The sequence below is a fragment of the Hipposideros armiger genome, unplaced genomic scaffold (genome assembly GCF_001890085.2).
Source record: "Hipposideros armiger isolate ML-2016 unplaced genomic scaffold, ASM189008v1 scaffold_366, whole genome shotgun sequence".
Lineage (NCBI taxonomy): Eukaryota > Metazoa > Chordata > Mammalia > Chiroptera > Hipposideridae > Hipposideros > Hipposideros armiger.
The window spans coordinates 552,957-573,680 of record NW_017731716.1 but is presented as its reverse complement, the minus strand read 5'-3'; the positions used below and the strand labels follow the sequence as shown (position 1 = coordinate 573,680).

At 37.4% G+C, this 20,724-nt stretch overlaps 1 protein-coding gene across 8 annotated transcripts in view; it reads left to right on the top strand.

Annotated features, from left to right (window-relative positions):
- Nucleotides 1–20,724, top strand: part of EML6 (EMAP like 6) — a 282,005-nt gene that overhangs the window by 143,538 nt on the left and 117,743 nt on the right. For all 8 annotated transcript variants that reach the window (XR_002126189.1, XR_002126190.1, XM_019662103.1 and 5 more), the window contains 4 exons: nucleotides 9,484–9,685; nucleotides 12,456–12,593; nucleotides 14,313–14,569; nucleotides 16,787–16,999. Coding sequence is in view for 6 of the 8 variants with exons in the window: in XM_019662103.1 (XP_019517648.1) it covers nucleotides 9,484–9,685; nucleotides 12,456–12,593; nucleotides 14,313–14,569; nucleotides 16,787–16,999 (810 nt within the window). In the remaining 2 variants the exon portion in view is untranslated. The remainder of the gene's footprint in view (nucleotides 1–9,483; nucleotides 9,686–12,455; nucleotides 12,594–14,312; nucleotides 14,570–16,786; nucleotides 17,000–20,724) is intronic.

Genomic DNA, 20,724 nt, shown 5'->3' with positions numbered 1-20,724 from the left:
GCAGTGTCACTGGCCCTCATATGTGGGATCCGAACCGGGGCCCTCTGGCATCCCAAGCGAGTTCTTAACCATCGCGCCACTCGGCCGGCCTGCACATATCTTTTTGAGTTGATGTTTCTGTTTTCTTTGGGTAAATCCAGATGTAGAGTTGCTGGATCATATGGTATAGTTCTATTTTTAATTTTTGAAGGACCTCCATTGTGTTTTTCATAGTGACTGCACCAATTTACATTCTCACCACCAGCATGCAAGGGTTCCCTTTACTTCAATTCCTTATCAAAACTTGTTACCCTCTTATCTTTTTGATAATAGCCATTGTAATATGGGTGATATCTCATTGTGGTTTTCATTTGCATTTCCCTGATGATTAGTGATATTGAATACCTTTTCATGTACGTTTTGGTCATCTGTATGTCTTCTTTGGAAAAATGTCAATTCAGATCCTCTGTTCATTTTTTTTTTACCCCCCCCCCTTCTCCCTCTGTTCATTTTCTAATCAGATTGTCCTTTACTGTTGAGTTGTATGAGTTCTTCATGTGATTCGGATATTAATCTCTTTATCAGATACAAGGTTTGCAAATATTTTCTCCCATTCAGTAGGTTGCCTTTTCATTTTGTTGATGGTTTCCTTTGCTGTGCAGAGCTTTTTAGTTTGAGGTAGTCCCATTGTTTACTTTTGTTGCCTTTGCTTTTGGTGTCAAATCCAAAAAAAATCATCACCAAGACTGATGTCAAGCATTTTGAGCTCCTTCTTTTGCTCGGCCAGCTCCAAACTCTTTGGAGCGTACTTTTTTTCCTAATAATGATGCCATTGGCCCTTGGGGCCCTGGCCCTGGCCCTTGGCCTTGCCCTTTAAGCCTTTGCCATGCTTTTTCTTGGGCCTGCTCCTAACCCTTTGGAATGTACTTTTTCTTCTAATAGTGGCCCTTGAGCCAATGCCTTCTGCTTGGGCCTGCTTCTATTTCTTTGAAGTGAGCTTTTTCTTCTAATAAACTACTCTTTCACTACTTAAAATAAAAAATAGACTGACATCAAGAAGCTTACCACTTATGTATTTTTCTAGGAGTTTTATGGTTTGGGGTCTTATGTTCAAGTCTTTAATCTATTTTGAGTTAATTTTTGTGTATAGTATAAGAGAGTGGTCCAGTTTCATTCTTTTGCATTTGTCCAGTTTTTCCAACACCATTTATTGAAGAGGCAGTCCTTTCCCCATTGTGTATTCGTGGCTCCTTTGCCATAAATTAATTGACCATATATGAATGGGTTTATTTCTGTGCTCTTTATTCTGTTCCACTGGTCTAATAATATCATGTCACCTGCAAATAGAAAGTTTTAATTCTTGCATTCCTATTTGCATGTTTTTTATGTCTTTTTCTTGCCTAATTGCTTTGGCTAGGACTTCTGATACTATATTGGATAAAGAGACAAGAGTAGACATTCTTGTCTTGATCCTGATCTTAGAAGAAAAGCTTTCAGCTTTTCACCATTGAGTATTATGTTAGCTGTGAGCTTCTCATATATCGTCTTTATTATGTTGAGGAACATTCCTTCTATATCCACTTTGTTGAGAGTTTTTATCATAAATGGATGTTGAATTTTGACAAATGTATTTTCTGCATCTGAGAGTATCATATGATTTTTAGCATTCATTTGGTTAATGTGATGTATCACATTGATTGATTTGCAAATGTTCAGCCATCTTTACAGACCTTGAATTAGTGCCGCTTAATCATGGTGTAAGATCCTTTTAATGTGTTGCTGAATTTGCTTTGCTAATGTTTAGTTGAGGATTTTTGCAGCTATATTCATCAGGGATATTGGCCTGTAATTTTCTTCTCTTGTAGTGTCTCTGTCTGGTTTAGGTATCAGGGTAATGGTGGCCTCCTAAAACGAGTTTAAAAGTTTTCCCTCCTCTGGTATGTTTTGGAGGAGGTTCAGAAGGATTGATATTAATTCTTCAAATGTTTGGGAGAATTGACCTGTAAAGCCGTCTGGTATTGGGCTTTTCTTTGTTGGGAGGTTTTTGATTACTGATTTAATTTCTTTACTTGCTATTGGTCTGTTCTTATTTGTTATTTCTTTATGATTCAGTCTTGGAAGGTTGTGTATTTTTAGGAATTTATCCATTTGTTCTAGGTTGTCTAATTTGTGGTCATATTATTCATAGCAGTCTCTCATGATTCTTTGTATTTCTGTGGTATCAGTTGTAGCATCTCCTCTTTTGCTTCTGATGCTATTTGAGTCCTCTTTTTTTCTTGGTGAATCTAGCTAAAGTTTTGTCTATTTTGTTTACCTTTTCAAAAAACTGGCTCTTAATTTCATTGATCTTTTCTATTGTCTCTATTTCATTTATTTCTTTTCTGATTTTTATTATTTCCTTCCTTCATTAACTTTGGGCTTAGTTTGTTCTTCTTTTTCTAGTTCTTTGAGGTATAAATTTAGGGCTGGTTTTTTTTTTTTAATTTTTTTATTGTTAGTTTCAGGTGTACAGAACAATGCAATAGTTATCCTTTTCACCCTCACAAAGTAACCACCCCCCTCCCCCCATCTACTGCCCTCCCACCCCCGATATCATGCTTATCTATTACAATTCCATTGATTCCATTCCCACTCTCTACTCCATGTCCCGTGACTATATGTATATATAATTATAGTTGACATACAATATTATTCAACATCAGCTTCAGAAATACAGTGCAGTGGTCAGGCCTCTACACCAACTATGAAGTGGTCTCCCCAATAGAACATGAGTCCATCTGGCCCCCTAAGGTTTTTTTTGTTTGTTTTTTTTTTAGCTAAGCCATCCTGCCACCTTTTGGCAGCTCAGCAGCAGCTCAGCTTGGGCCGGGCATCGAACTGCTGTTGCTTAGAGCTCAAACTCTTGAGTGAGCTCTTAACCAACTGAGCCACTCGGCCGGCCCCCTAAATTTAGGTTGTTGATTTGAGATATTTCTTGTTGGTTAATATAGGCTTTTAGTGCTATGAACTTCCATCTTAGAACTTCTTTTGCTGTATCCCATAAATTTTGCTATGTTGTATTTCCATTTTTATTTTTCTCAAGGTACTTTTCTTTCTCTTTTCATTTCTTTTTTTGATTCGTTTTTTTAGTAGCATGTTGCTTAATCTCCACATATATGTGAATTTTCCAGTTTTCTTATTGTAATTGATTTCTAGTTTCATATCATTGTGGTCCAGAAAAGATGCTTCATATTTCAATCTTCTTAAATTTATTAAGACTTGTTTTGTTGCCTAACATATGATCTATCCTGGAATGTTCCATATGTACTTGAGAATGTGTATTCTGTTGCTTTTGAATGGAATGTATGGTGTCTGTTAAGTCCATTTGATATAATGTCTCTTTAAGACCAATGTTTCCTGATTTTCTGTGTGGATGATCTATCCATTGATAGATGTGGGCTAGTAAAGTCCCGTACTATTGGGTTGTTGGAAAAGTCATGACGTATTTTTTCTATGTTTTTCATTGCAAAAATGCATCATGACTCTTCTGACAACCCAATATATTGTGTGTTGCCTATTTCTCCCTTTAGGTCTGTTACTATTTGCTTTATATATTTAGGTGCTCCTATGCTGGGTGCATAAATATTTGTAAACATTATATCCTCTTGTTGGACTGACCCTTTATCATTCTATAATGACCTACTTTGTCTCTTATTACAGTTTTTGTCTTAAATCATGTTTTGTCTGATATAAGTATAGCTACTCTGGTTTTTTTTTTCCCAGTGGTTTTCATTTGGCTGGAATATCTTTTATATCCCTTTATTTTTAGTTTCTGTGCATCCTTACATCTGAAGTGAATCTGTTGTAGACAGTGTATAGATGGGTCTTGGTTTTTAACCCATCACCTGTTCTGTCCTTTGACTGGAGAACTGAGTCCATTTATATTTAAGGTAATTATTGATAGGGATGTACTTATTGACATTGTAATTGTTTTCTGGCTATTTTTGATGCCTTTGTTTTTTCTTCTTATGCTCTCTTCCTTTGTGATTTGATTATTTTCTATAGCGGTACATTAGATTCTTTTTTCTTTATCTTTTCTGTATCTACTATACATTTTTCCTTTTTGGTTACCATGACACTTACATAAAGCAACTTATATTTATAACAAACTATTTTAAGTTGATAACAACTTAAGTTTGATTTTATTCTAAAGCTCAACATTTTATTCTCCCCACAATGTTTTTTATATTTCTAATGTCCCAACTTAATATTGTTTTATCTTTTGTATCCATTAACAAATTATTGTAGTTATAAGTTTTCTACTTTTGTCTTTTAATCTTCATACTAGCTTTATAAGGAATTGACCACCATCTTTACAGAATGAAATTATTCTGAATTTTACTAGACATTTATCTTTACCAGCGAGATTTATATTTTCATATGTTTTCTTGTTATTCAATAACACCCTTTCATTTCAGTTTAAAGAAGTCCTTGTAACATTTCTTGTGAGGCCAGTCTCATGGAGATGAACTCCTTTAGCTTTTGCTTGTCTGGAAAGCTCTCTTTCATTCAATTCAGAAGGACATCTTTTCTGGGTAGAGTAATCTTGGTTGGCAGTAATTTTCTTTAGCACTTAGAATATATTGTGTCACTCCTTTCTGGCCTGCAAAATTTCTGCTGAAATATCTGCTGACAATCTTATGGGAGTTCCCTAGTTCATAACAAATTGTTTTTCTCTTGCTGCTTTTAAGATTCTCTCCTTGTCTTTAACTTTTTACATCTTAACTATAAGTATAATTTGTCTTGGTGTGGGTTTTTTTTGGGGGGGGGGTCATATTATTTGGACCTCTCTGGGCTTCCTGGATCTGGAAACCTGTCTCTTTCCCCAGGTTAGGGAAATTTTCAGCCATTATTTATTCAAATAAATTTTCTGCTGCATTCTCTCTCTCTTCTTCTGGGATTCCTATAATGTCACTGAAACTATCTTCATTTTCTTTTTTCATTTTTAATTTTTACTGCTCTCATTGGTGAGTTTGATTGCCTTGTATTTGAGTTTGCGGATCCATCCTTCTGCTTCATCTAGTCTGCTGTTGAACCTCTCTAGTGTATTCAGTTCAGTGAATGAATTCTTCAGCTTTGTGATTTCTGTTTGCTACACTTTCTTATATTTTCTATCTCTTTGTTGCAATTCTCACTTTGTTCATGCATTATTTTCCTAAGCTCAGTGAACATCTTTATGATCATTAGTTTGAGCTCCTTATCAGGTGAACCACTTATCTGCATTTCATTGAGGTATTTCCCTGAGATTTTTATCTTATTCTTTCATTTGAACATGTCCTTTTGTTTCTTCATTTTCCTTGACTCTCTGTGTTGGTTTCCATGCATTAAATAAAACAGGTACCTCTCTCAGTCTTGAAGAGGTGGCCTCATGTAGGAGATGAACCTAATGGTTCAACCCTGCCCTAACTCTTGCTTGTATCTCAAACCTGTATGATTGTCTAAGAAGCTTACTTTGTTCTTAGTGGCTCCCCAGTAGTTGAGGGTGTACCAAGACCTGTCTGTGTCCTAAAGGGGAGGATCTCAGTCAGCACCTAGATTCAGACTGATTGGAATCCAGACCCTCAGGCAGCAGCTTTTAAAGTTTGCAAATATACCTTTTTCAGGGAAAGACTGGGAGATGGGCATTTTTTGTCTGGTCCCTCTGCACTGAGCCCTGGGGTGAATGCCAGTTAAGAACTGGTAGTTTGTTTGCTACCACTGAACCTGTGAACACAAACCCCACTGGCCACCATAGCCAGGCTATCAAGGGGTGATCCCTGGGCAGCAGCAATGAAAACTGGGGTGCCACACATGTGCAGAGGCTCCTTTCTGAGAGATACAGATGAGCTGAAGTGAGGCAGACGGAGAGTTCAAAGATGGCACTCTCTGGCCTCCTTGGGCTTTGGAGAGTATTCCACTTTGCCCCTATTTGTTAAATTAGATGACTGCCTTCAGATCGAAGCTTTAAGTTAAGCAAATAGGTATTTTTTACAGAAAGACTGAGCATTTAAGTCAGCTGCCTCTGCATGGGGCCCTGGAGTACAGCCATGGTCAGTCCGCACATGCGAGCCCTTTAAGAGCTATTTCTCAGTTTGCTATAGCCTTGTAGACCTCAGGGACACAAGCCCCATTGGCTTTCAAAGCTAGATGCTTTGGGGGGCTCATCTCTCAGGCACAAGTGTTAAAAGTTTGGGTGCCAGATGCGGGATTCAAATTCTTTACTCAGGAACTTGCTCAGAGCTGTGCGTTCCCTCTTAGTTGTGGGTTGATGCACCAGGGATGGGGTTTATGGTTTATAGCGAGATTGTGTCTCAGCCTCTCCTGTTTTGATGTAGATTTCTTTTTTATTGTTCACCCAGTGTGTAGGAATTGTTAAGCTAATTTTGGGGTTTCTTTCAGAGGCAATTGTTCCATATGTAGCTATGGATTAGGTGTGTCCCTGGGAGGAGGTGAGTTCAGGATACTCCTATGTTGCTATCTTGAACTGGAATCTCATATTATTTTAGTTGCTTTTCTTATGTAGATATCTGCTTATAAATGTCTGGTTTCTCCTTAGACTATAAACTCCACTAGAGCATGAGCCTGGCTTGTTCACTATTTGAGCTCCAATCTTGGGCATGTAGTAGTTGTTCAATCAAAAATTTTAAAACATGAATGAATATAAATGTTCTCATCGAGGATGAGTATGTTGTTTTTTCTGATATCTTCAAGGACTCAAGAAATGCTTGTTATTTTGATGTTTTATTTTATTCATTCAACAATTCTTATTGAGCCTCTGTTACATGCCAGACACTGCTGGGTACTGAGGAACTAGCAGTATGTAAAACCGAAAAACACTCTTCTCTTCACAGACATTAGAGAGAGAAATGGACAATAAATAAACAAGTAAATTATTTGATTTTTTGCTGATGTTGAAATATAATTAATATCCCTCTTTCCTTCCTGTTTCCAAAGAATAAAGTGTTACATCCTTTCTATAATAAAATTTAGATGATAGAAAGTGTGCTGAGGAGACAGTAAATTCACTACCCTTCCCAGAGGAAGCAATGTTAATTAGTGAGTAGTACCTGCACCTCTGAAATGGGTAGGAAAGAGATAAGGCCAAGAAAGGGACCGTGGCAAAAGGATTGTCGCTACAAGGCAGTTTCCTCCACAGCTGTGCTGCCTACTTTTTCAGCCTGCCACCTTATGCCTGACTGCTTTCACCACACATCTGTCCTTCCCCACCTTGAAAGCCCATCATGATGTTTACAGTGGAGGATTTTGAGTGATTGACCCTGAACTAGCTGTTGCCAAGATATCTCCACGTACTACTCACAGCAGGAATAAGAAATCTGCCTGTGTGCTGTCTCCTTCCATTTCAAGACACATAACAATGAATTCAGAACAAGGAGTAAAGAGTTATCTTGTGTAAAAATAGTCTTATGCCTTAAAAAATACTTTTTCTTAAATGCATTATTTCATTTGATCCTTTCAAGACCTCAGTTAGTAAAGATGAAGATTACAGTATCCCTATACCCCAATTAACCCTCCTGTTGTCTTAGCATCCCATCTGACTTAGCATTTGTCCTGGATTTTTTTTTTAATAGTGTTTTTAGAGCAGTTAGGTTCACAGCCAAATTGAGTGGAATTTACAGGTATTTTTCACATATCCCCTACCTCACACACACAGCCTTTCTGACTATCAATATCTCCCCACCAGAGTGGTACATTTTTTACAATGGATGAACCTACATTTAAAAACAATGTTTTTTGTTTGTAGGTGAACCCACACTGACACATCGTCACTCAAAGCCTGTAGTTCACATTAGTATTCATTCTTGATGTCGTATATTGTATGGATTTTGACACATGAATAATAACATATACTGACCATTATAGTGTCCTACAGAATAGTTTCACAGCCCTAAAAATCCTTTGTGCTTTGCCTATTCATCCCTTCGTCCTAGACTTTTTGTTTTGTAATAAAGTGTTTTTTAGAATTTTGCATTTAAAAGTATTTTTTTTGCATTTAAAATATTTTTGGTAGAACTATTTAATAGGCCTTTTAACATTGTAAAACGACTTTCTTGGTTAATACATATTTCAAAAAATTATGAAATTTAATTTTAGAATCTCCTTTTACTTTTAATGGATCCCAATTTCAATGCTAAATTACATGATTTCCATAATTATAGTCTACATTTTATGAGGAGACAAACTGGGCCCCCAAGTAAAGGGACTCTTCTTCCTGCATGTGGCCAATCAGGTGTAGAACAGGATTAAAGCCCAGGTGCTCTGACTTCTGGTACTTTCTACCTCAAGGACACAAAGCTCACTGGCGAGGCAACTCAGCTTTCAAAGCTTATCACCTCCTCACCTGGTTTAAAGTAGTTAAGAAAGTGGGATCACTTCTGTATTTCTAATTGAGACATGAGAAGATTCACTGTGTAAGTAAATAAATAATGAACCCAGTAAGGGACAGAACAGACTGCAAGAAGTCCGAGAGATCATAACTCAAGCAGGCAAGTGAAGACCTGACGAAAGAGGATAAAATACTACGGAGGCAGAAGTTCAGATTTAAAAGGAGCACTGTGCTTTTAGAGAAGGTTCCATAAATTGTTTGATGTTTGATGGTATTTTGAGACTGAAATTAGAATTCCATTTGCATTTTCTGGGACACAGTGCATCTGTTTATCCAGTAGAATGAGTCTGGGTTCTTATCAAATACGTATTAAATTTACCTAATATAACTAACCATTTTGTAGTATCAGCCACATATAATTTTAATGCAATATTAACATCCTAAAGGTTGAAGTGATTATTAACTTTTCCTTAGAAAATCAGAAGGAAATAATTTCAAAGAGGTTTAGATTTTCATAAAGACCAATTTCTCCTCTTATATTCATTTTAAAATGTAGTTTTAAGATATATCTGGCTGTAAAAACAGGTCGCTGTCCTAATTCAGGCAGGACAGAGTGGTTATTCTTTTGTAAAATGAATTACAAGAGATTGGAGGAAACGACCAACACAGGTAAGGAAATGGTAAACAATACAAAATGGAACATGGACTTGATCCTCCACCCCCAGGAATTAATTAAGTAATTAATTTTTATTAAATGTACTGGGGTGATATTGGTTAATAAAATTATATGGGTTTCAAATGTACAATTCTATAATACATCATCTATTGTGTTGTGTATTTACTATCCAAAGTCAAATCTCCTTCCGTCACCATATGTTTGACCCCCTTTACTCTTTTCTACCTATTTTCTTCCCCCTTTTTCTCTGGTAACCACTAAACTGTTGTCTGTGTCTATGAGTTTTTGTCTTGTTTGTTTGTTGCTTTCAGTTTTGTACCCCACATATGAGTGAAATCATATGTTTTTTTTTTTAAAAAAATGTGTTGCATTAGATGCTATCCTGGTAAAAGGGTATTTACTTTAGATGTTTTATTTGTAAATGGTGTGAAGATATGTTTTTATTTTACTTACTTATTTTTGGCAGGCCTCTCTATCCGGAGTGTGTGCTGGAAAGCCGACCGTCTTCTAGCAGGAACCCAGGACAGTGAAATATTTGAAGTGATTGTGCGAGAACGAGACAAGCCAATGCTGATCCTCCAAGGCCACTGTGAGGGGGAGCTCTGGGCTCTGGCTCTGCACCCCAAGAAGCCACTGGCTGTGACAGGCAGTGATGACCGCTCTGTTAGGTGAGGCCCCAGCAGTAGCTGTTGTCACCTCACTGATTTCCCTGGGATAACAGATTTATTTTGCCCCAATTTGCTTGTTACTTAAGAGAGGGATACACCACAGTGCAGAGCCACACAATTTTCACATGGAATGTTGACATTTAAACTCAACAGCAGTTGGCTTCTTGGCATTTCATTGTTGTTATCTTTCTTTGGTTCCATCTTAAGTCATGAAAATGACCTTAGAAGTGAAAAGATATTACTACTGGTAAGACTGGCTTTTAGTCACAGTTCTGAGAGCTAAGCATGCTCATCGGTGGTAAGAGCATATTTCCTTCTCATACCTTTGGTCCTCGGCAAAGGGTGCACAGCAATTTCACAGTATATTCACAGACACTCATTTATTACCATTAGAACTTAAATTCTGATTTGCAAAGTTGTCTTCAGCACGTGAGTAAATAGTTATGTCTTTGTAAATTCTCAGATGAAATTTTAAACATTGTCCACAAATCAAAGGAAATTTCTGGCTCTTGAGAAAATAGGCAATTTTATTAGCATCAAGGGTTCTTACTGTGGATCATTTGTTACTTTTGATAGTACAACATTGCATAAAATGAACAGTATGAGTATGCTTCCAGTGTTCTTGCGAATGTTGAAGGACTGAACATACAATTTAAAAGTGTGAGGTGAAGACTATTACACTGCTTTCAGTATTTTTGTATTTATTACTTAGCTTTCATTGTGGTCAGAAACAGGCTGGAAAGAGCGAGTGATGGGGTGGGGGGAATAGATTGATCAATCAATCAATCGATTACTGCTTCTGGGTTTTAATAGTTAAAATAGAATATTGTAAACTAAAGGTTCCTGCTTCCCGCCTACCCTTATTCTGTATGTCGGGGAATCTGATCAAGATACAATTGGTATACTCTTTAGTAAAGTAAAAATCCAAAAATAAATCCATTTTTTAGTCTCTACCAAGCACTAAGCCTCATCAATCTAAAAGTCAGTATGGGGCCGGCCGAATGGCTCAGCTGGTTAAGAGCTCGCTCAAGAGTTTGAGCTCTGAGGAACAGTGGTTCGAGTCCAGCCCAAGCTGAGCAGCCGCTGAGCTACTAACAGGTGGCAGGATAGCTCAGCTTAAAAAAAAAAAAAAAGTCAGTATGAGCAGCTCCAGTTATCTGCCCCTGTGACCTAAGTGTGTATTTGGCTTGTCTTCACTTACTTCCTCTTCTCTTCCGTCCATTACTCTGAGCTTTCCCTGACCAGGCAAAACAATGCCACCAAGCTATTCAAACATCTGCCAAAACCCATTCATACCCATCCAGATAAAAATGATTTCAAGAAAGTGTTTGACTTCTGTATTTTGACAGCTGTGTTGGGTTTCAGAATTGCACACATCCCCAAGGTGCCCTGACTGCCAGAATTTGTCTCATTCTCCTTAACCATTAATTTGGTAAATGTAATTTTACACTGAGTATGGAAATTTAGGAAGGGTGTAAGTCATCATTTCTTGAGAAAGATTAGCTCAGTGACTTTATAAGGAGAGGACAGTTTCCTGAGGTGTAATGGTTTCTTCATGCTAGTTAAGCAAAGCTTACATTGCTGAAAATAGTACGTGGCTGAAAACAGCATGAGATCATGAATAATGGACAAGGCATTGAAAGAATACCGTAAGATTTAGGCTGAAGAGTGCAAGGCTGCCTAAGGGATCAGTGAACTATTCACTGGGCAACTCTGCTTTGTAAGGAGTGTGCGCCCATCCCTCCTAATGGCAGAACACATTAGAGAAACTGCAACACACATGACTAATTCTTGCTTCTATTGTAGAACTCTGGGTTCTCAATCCCTTTAGCAGATATTGTGGTTTGTGTGTTATGAGAAGACTGTCTTAAAAGTACTAACACACAGAGGTCAGATACCACAATTTCAACTCACATGTAAACCCTCATGTGTAGCTTCAGAGATTTAGTTCATGTTCACTCCGTTTGCGGTGCCTGGCTTAGGTGTTCCTGGAGCTGCCAAAAACTGTGTGTTAGCTGCACTTGTCCCTTGACCCCCATTTCTCCAGCAGCAGCTGTGCTCATCAGGCAGGGGTACTGTGAAGATCTGCCTTGACCATGAGTGGACTTACGAATGTGGGGACGCACAGGGAACTTATGAGGAAAGACAACGTATGACTGTATACAGCTCAGCTGGCTTTGGAACTGTCTTGGGCAGGGATACCATTCACTCTTCTCCTTCTCAGATATGTTTTCTTTCTAGGGAGGCCAACAAATGGAATATGTATTTCAATCTATATGTACTTAAATGACACAGTTACTACAAGAGTAGTAAAAAAAAATAAAAAACTAAAATATATAATATATATATATATATATTTTTTTTTTAGAAAACTAACCATAATAGCATCCAGTAAGTGCCCCTTATCCTGTGTTATTAACCACCATTGGTATAAGTAAAGAACAATTTTTAATTTCCAAAGAGAAAAGTAAGATGCTGTGTGAAGATAGTGTTTAAATTTTTCTTTTTCTGTGAATCTCAAAATTTTTGGAAATGTTATCTCATTTTATATTCCTTGCTGGATATTTCAAATGGTAAAAATGACCCAAAGTTAGACTGAACACCATCCCAGATTCCTGGACATGCCGTGAGGAAGGACACTAGTGTGAAGTTACTGTATCCTTTTTTGGTTTTTATCACAGTGTGGTGAGCAGGCCTTCTTGCCTTGGGCTGGCTGATGACTATGAGAAGTCGGTTTTGTTGTGTTTTTTCACTTTGTTCTTGTGCTTAGGCTGTGGAGCCTGGCTGACCATGCCTTGATCGCCCGCTGTAACATGGAGGAAGCAGTTCGTAGTGTTGCTTTCAGCCCTGATGGATCCCAGTTGGCCCTGGGCATGAAGGATGGCTCCTTCATTGTTCTCCGAGTCAGGCATGTATTGACATTGAAAACGATATTAAATATGCTCTTTTGTTAAGATTCTCCTGGTCATAATATACGCCAGGACCTTAGGGGAAATGCACTTACTCTTTCATATAGGAACACTATAGATTCACAATCCCCTATCTGTAATCCCAAAATCTGAACACTTTGAATATCCAAAATTCTTCGGTGACTTATTTGGCAGCGTAGCCTGACCCAGTGAACTTATTTGAGATTGTTTATAGTCTATTAATCTCTTAGTAGGGATAATCATGTATCATGTGGTTTGCTGCAAAAATATTAATGTAGTAATACAGCATGCTGCCCCAGCCCCCACTGGCGATGTTACATAATAAATTGTGTGTGGGCCTTTTAAAAAATCTAACAAATAATGAATTCCCAAGCTCATTTGGTCCCAAGGGTTTTAGATCAGCAATTATGTGCTTGTAGTAAGCAAAGGAAAGAAGAAGGTAGAATAAAGCTCTCCAGTAGCACCATATTTTTAAAGTTGAGCTTGAGTAAAAGATTTCTTCCACCCATAATTGACAATAAAATAGAATATTTCATACCTATTAACACCCTATATTATTTTTACAGGATAAAAATTATGATCCACCCTTGTTATTTCTCTGAACACATTGGTTGTCCTTTTGGCTCATACATTTTATGATTACAGAAAGGAAATGCAGCCATCAATTAGATATGGCATGTTTTGCACAGAGACAATTCTATATAGCCATGAGAAATGCTCTTGGCATGCTTTATTACACTAAATTCTCATTACCAGCCACATGTAACTTATTACCAAATTGGTGGGCAGCATTTTCTTTCTCTGCTTAGTGATATGTGAAAAGATGTCTAAGTACCAGATTTTCTTTTCTTTTTGATGGATTTCCCAAGCCAAAACAAACAAACAAACAAAATACCCCCACACCTATTTTATGACATTGTAGTAAACTGTAGTGCTATTAATAAATGATAGCAGGTGTGAGGAATTATTATGTGGAAGCAAATATTTGGCATTACTTATGCACCCAATTCATTTTGGAGTCGATAAAGGCATCATTACTGGCTCAGGGGACTTGTCAGTCATAATCCTGTCTCATAGTTGTAGAAAAATGCTCAGTGAACTTTCAAATGAGGGCAGACTTACTGGCATCTGATCAGAAAGGATACAGAATATTCCAGAGATTCAGTGTACACATTATTGAACTTTTATCGTGAAAGTTAAATAATGACATAACAGTAAAAAAGTAATTTTCCTCTCCTGCTTTTTGGACTTGCTCTCGTTACAGCAATAAGCATTAAGCTTAACAATCACTGGTTTCTTGTTCTTAAAATATAAGAAGGTGGCATATTTTTATGCTGCCTTGATATATGTGCACTTTTCCATGACATATTTTAAAACAGTTTTACAAACCTCAATTTTTTTAACAAGAAATTTTAGAGAAAGATAATATATAATTGAACATGAAAGCAAATATGCATTTTATTTTCCTGGTTTTTACTTTGGCAGCCCCAAATATTATTTAAAATATTCATTATTAAATTTGTTAAATTGGCCATGAACTTTAATATTTTATATCTTTCCTTAAAAGTTAATTTTTCATTTTCTGTAGTTTTATTTTTTTTCCTTTCTAAACAATTTTTTATCTCTGACTCATATACTTTAAAACGTGACTTGGAGTTTCTATTTGCTGCTTACCACTTCGCTTTTTATTCTTATAGAGATATGACAGAAGTGGTTCATATCAAAGATCGAAAAGAAGTCATTCATGAAATGAAATTTTCTCCAGATGGTTCTTATCTCGCAGTGGGATCCAATGATGGCCCAGTAGACGTCTATGCTGTTGCCCAGAGGTATAAGAAAATTGGAGAATGCAACAAGTCCCTTAGTTTCATTACACACATTGACTGGTCTTTGGATAGTAAATACTTGCAAACTAATGATGGCGCAGGAGAACGACTGTTCTACAAAATGCCATGTAAGTCATGCAGGCATTGAATGCTTGTGGAAAGCAAAACTTTGAACCACATGAAGAAAATATGAGAATGTTGCTATGAATGACCTCAGGGCAAGGGATGTTTTCTGAAACAAGACCCTCAAATCACAAACTATCAAAGAAAAGATGAGTAAATTGGAACACATTAAAATAAAAATATAACTGAACAAGAGACCTTGAATAAAATGAAAAGACATCGACTGGGCATAAGTACTTGCACCTGTTATAATGAACAAAGGATATCTATAAAGAATGCTTAAAGATAAGTGAAAGAAAAAAATCCTAGAAAAAGTACTAAAAATACTAACGATTTGAGGATCATAGTGTTTATTTACTGATTGCTTTAGTCTCAAATCTTTGTTCTTCATAAATGGAAGTCCTTACTATTTGATTATTTGGTAAAATATGCAAATTGGGATTAAAAAAACAATTTTTATCTGCATCTCCCACTGTAACTTTTCAGAAGAGATTCATCTGACTTATAATACCCATTTGGTAACATTTAATTTGTAGTACTAAAATGTCATAAAAGATAAATTTATTATAATCTTTGATTATGATTTTTTAATGTAAGAGGAAAAATTTAATATTTAACATAAACTTTGACCTCAGATAATATTTTATCTTAAAGTTTTTATTGAAAAATTAATCTTTACCATACAATGAGTAACATATAACTTCAACTTTTTAAAGAGTCTCTGCCCTGTTAGGTTTGTCAATGCACTATTACTAGGCGCATATTTCTTTGTCTACTTTCTTCTTGTTTTCTCATATATATGTGAAAAAATATGGAACACATATTTGCCATTTGCAGTAACAAAATAACATCCTGCTCAGTGATAATATCATGATTTGCTTTCTCATTCTCCCGTTATTGAACATTTGGGCTTATTTCTATTTTCTTTGCTGGTACACACAGTGCAGTTTCAAATATCTTTGTACAGTTGGGATTTTCTCTTCTGAATACTTTCTTGGACTATATTCTCCAAAGCAGGAACCTGGATCAAAGCCTATGTTCCAAATATAAACTCTCTGATTCTATAGTCTTAATAATGAACCTTTATGTAATGCTGTGGTAGAGCTCAGGATATGTGGGTACCAGCTTCATAGTACACCAGTAATGTACAAGAGCATCTATTCTCACAGATTCTTAATTTGAAAATATTTGTTTATTTTGAAGGGGAAAGTATGAGATAATATACTTAATTGTTTTGATTTTGAATTTTAGAATATGTATGGCTAGACATTTTCTCAAACATTTCTTAATCAGTGTGATTCTTCCTTTGTGTGTTCCCTGGGGCCATCCCTCACCAGCTGCTGGTGGCAACTGGGTTTCATGGCATACATTTAAGAACATATCTAGCACTATTGCAGAGACAATTTTCACCAACCAATTACATTTATTTCATCAAAATTTGGTGGATTTTTTTATTGTCTAGCACTTTTAAACTTAAATAATAAAATTCATTAATTTTTTTCTCTAATTTATTGAGCCTGAATTTTTAAAAAATCACTTCTATGGTTCCTTAAGTTATGAAAAGTAGAAGTTAAGAATAAACTTTTTAAAACCTAGCAAAATATTGGTGACTACATATGATAATGTATAATTTAATAAAAGTAATTTCATCAATGATATGAAACATAATATCACCAGAATCTATATAATTAAGATCAAGTGAACATTAGTAGTTTGAGACATGACATGTAGTACAATGATTATTTTTTTCTTATTATGTCTCAGTTTTGACCATGTGCTTCCTTTAAACCAGCGGTTCTCAACCTGTGGGTCGTGACCCCTTTGGGGGTCAAACGACTCTTTCACAGGGGTCGCCTAAGACCATCGGAAAACAAAAAGATATTTACATTATGATTCATAACAGTAGCAAAATTACAGTTATAGAGTAGCAACGAAAATGATTTTATGCTTGGGGGTCACCACAACATGAGGAACTGTATTAAGGGGTTGCGGCATTAGGAAGGTTGAGAACCGCTGCTTTAAACCTTTCTGCAAGACAACCAAAAACAAAAACAAAAACAAAAACGTCAGCTCGTGAAAGAGATCAGACTCTATAGTTTCCTTGTTTTATAGAACTTGAAAGAAAAAAGTTTTAAACCTCTATTAAAAAAAAAGAAAAGTGAATAAATTAGAATATGCTTTTTATTTAGATGTAACATATGAATATTGATTTTTTTTTCCAGCTGGGAAGCCCTTAACAAGTAAGGAAGAAATCAAGGGGATTCCCTGGGCGTCCTGGACGTGTGTGAAAGGCCCGGAAGTGAGTGGAATTTGGCCAAAATACACTGACATCATTGACATCAACTCAGTGGATGCAAATTACAACAGCTCAGTGCTGGTGTCTGGAGATGATTTTGGTCTGGTTAAATTGTTTAAATTTCCTTGTCTCAAGAAAGGTAAGGCCAAAAGAGATGTTTCATTTATATTTATTCTAGACTGTATATGCAGTATAACTAAGGCTTATTTTCCTGGTGTCTATTCCTACACACTATTCATTTTATCTTTGTATACAAATTACTCTTCAACACTTTTAAATAGAATGTGTTGTTGATGTCATTTACTTTTGACTTTCTAAAATACGATGGTTTGCAAGTTTATGTCAGAATTTGTTAACAAGGGTTTGTACTCACCATTTTGTGATTCATAAGCCTCATCTTTCACATTTTAAACAAGTCATATTTATATTTATATAAGTAAACACTCCTAATTCAATTATATCTTACAATAATCTGTTGTAATGAAAATTTTTTATGCTTCATAGCTAACTGTACTTATACATGGAAAAGCAGAGCAAATCCTTTTAGACATATTTAAAATAAAATTTGAAAGTGATGGTTCTTTCAGATAATATAGTTTATGGAACCCTTGTCATAGCACTAATTTTGCAAACCAGATTTACATAACTGATGAGATTTTTGAGAGAGAAGTTTGATTCAAAACAACGTTCTCTGCCCTCACATTCTGTGGTTTTGTTTCTTTTATTGTTGTTAAAATCTCGTTACATCAATTTTTGTGGCACTTTCAAGCTTTGTAGAATGTGACTGAATTAACCATGTAATGGCTTCATCCTATTATTTCTTTGCAAGTTTAGGCAAAGCCCATATACAGGCTTGTCTGAGACCCCCTGACTGCTCCTTGACAATCTTAAGAAAGTAATCAGTAAGGGCATGCGGCTGCTTGCAAACCCTTTCACTTGAACAATTTTTAGATTAAGCAAGGAAAGGGATTGAAAAATGTAATTAGGAAGTCATTTAGCACTAACTGGCAGTTTTGAAGCAATGACAATTACAGTACAAAATTGAACATAAAATGCATAGCGAAACCACCATCACTTACACCATGAATTAAAATGACCATGAGTTAAAGTACTCGAGGCACAAATTTACTTCAACGGGCCAAATTCAGACTCCTCTCTCTCTCCCTCCCTCCCTCCCTAATGGGTCTTTTGAGTAATAGGGCATATCTTGTTAGATTGAGTAGTATACTTACAGAAGGTAAATTAGGCAACCAGAAGGCATCTGGGGGTTCAGAAGAAACGCCAGTGGGATCAGAAGCAGTACTATTGGTTGCAAGTGTCAGGACTTGGGAATAAAGTTAACTTAATGTGGATTGGTATCTTCTTTGTATTACCAAGCCTTGTAGAGTGAACTTGGGTCTGAAAAATAGCAATGCAAATGTAGATCTTGGGTTAGTTTATTAGAATGGGAGGGTCAGGGTGGGCTAGGGTGATGTTGTGAGTAGTGCTGTCTGTCAAAATGAGAAACCTTTATATGTAAAATAGCCTTGAGTCAGATGGCACCTGGGGGATGTCTGAATGAATGAGGAGAGGTGAACAGCCAGAGCAATAATATGGGGAGAGTAATGAGATTCACCTCAGTAATCTGCAGAAGTTTCCATGTCCTCATAGCAAACTGAATTGTCCTACTTTTCATGACTCATGGTTTATAAATCTTGCCATTTGCCTCAGAGACATTCAGGCTTTTGTAGCCTTTTCATGCTAAAACTTCTGGCAGACAAGTTTATGATAACGGTTGTGGGGACTTGTCTCCCTGTCACCCAGGGTACCAGTGACAACTATTGCGCTTCACTTTTGAACCTGTAAGCAGCCAAACATGGGCAAAGACTGATGACTATAAGAAAGTGTGGAGACTGAGCAGACATGATAGTTTTCTGTTGTGCAGTGCAGGAACAGACAGGTCAGTGCGGCTACAGCGTGAGGAATGAGGGGACAGTTGTGTAGTGTGAGGCTAGAGAGGGCGGTGGGGACCATGTCATGAAGGGCCTTGTAGCCACTGTTAGAAATTTGAGTCTCAGTCTAAGTGCAGTGGAATTTTTTTTTTAAATACATTTTTAGGTCTATTTTTTGTTTAAAGAACAATTTTTTATTTTTTATTCCTTTTTAATTGGGGAACAGTATGTTTTTCCAGGACCCATCAGCTCCAAGTCAAGTAGTTGTTTCAATCCAGTTGTGAAGGTTGCATCTCAGTGGCCCATGTGGGGATTGAACGGACAACCTTGGTATTATGAGCACTGTACTCTAACCAACTGAGCTAACCGGCCGCCCCCTGCAATGGAAAATTATTGAGGGTTTAAAATGGAGGAATGACATGATCAATTTGAGTTTTTAAAAGACCACTTTGATATTGTGTGAGATGGATTAGGTTCGGGGAGGCTTCAAATAGATAATAGCAAGAGTCCAGGTGAGAGGTTATGTGGCTTGGACAAAGGTCTTAGGAACATACGCGAGAAGCCGTAGTTGGGATTAGGAAATAGTTTCAAGGTAGAGCTGAAGGTCTTGCCAATGGATTGGATGTGGGGATAGAGGGAAAGAGAGGAATTGAGCATGACTTCTAAGCTTAGGGCTTGAGCAACCGGGTGGATGGTGGCACCATTCACAGAATGGGAAAATGGGAAAGGAAGAGGTTTTGTCTGTGTGTGTGTGTTTTATGGGGGTAAAATGGTCGGTAGGAGAGGAAGGGGAAGGGGAACTCATCAGTGTGTTTTATTCATGATAAGTTTGAGGCGTCCAAGTAGACAAGGCACATGGGTTGTCAGCACTCCAGGGAGGGTTCAGGGCTGGAGAGGAACATTTGACAGTCGTGAGCATAGGGACAGTATTTACAGCTGTGGGAGAAAGGTCAACAGTGTTGATTGAGAGCTGAGACCTGAGCCTACCTTGTGGTTCAGAGGAAAAAGAGAGGCCTTGTAAAGTCACTCAGTGTCCTAAGGAACGCCTTAGAAAAGATGGATGTGGTCTTCATTTATTCAATAAATAGTTGTAAAGTGTTGTCCTAGAGGCTGGAGATACATTAGTGAATAAAACCCGCACAAACCCTGCCCTTGTGGAGCTTTCCAAACTCTTGAGAGGACATAGTCAATAAACAAGAGATATAAACATGTCTGGGGACAGCATGTTGGTTGGGAGTTGGCTTGAGACGCCAGCTCTGAGCAGTGGGGCCGTGGTTCGGATCCCACATGAGGGCCAGTGACGCTGCGCCCTCTACAGCTAAGATGGTGAACAACAGCTCCACCTGCAGCTAGGCTGCTGTGAGTCGCTGGCGACGGTGTAAGCTGCAGTGGGGCTGGCCAGTAGCAGGGCGTGAGCTTTTGTGAGCTGCTGTGAGCCGCCGTGAGTGGCTGTCCAATGGCTGGCGAGAGACTGCCTCACCTGGGAAGAGTGCAATGATCATACCAACATGGGCCAGTGAAGCGACGTCCTCCACAACTAGACTGAAGAACAAAAGGACAGCAAGTTGTCTGGTACCCCTTCCCTGATTCCCCAACACTGTTCCCCTCCCCCAATTCCCCAATAAAATCTTTAAAAAACAAAACAAAAAAAAACATGTCCGATGGTGAAACATTCGATGAGGAAAATAAAGCAAGCAATGGGAGTAGAGTTCCCAGCTGGGCCCTCGTAGTGTTGCTGCTTTAAATAGGGTGGTCAAACAAGGGTCACCGATAAGGTTTCATCTGCCTATAAACCTGAAGGAGGTGAGGGAACCAGCCATTCAGATATTCAGGGAAAGAGCACCCCAGACAGAGGGAACAGCAGGTGCAAAGGCCTAAAGACAGAAGACTTCCTGGCAGAACTGAGGAGTGACAAAGAGGTCAGTGTGCCTGG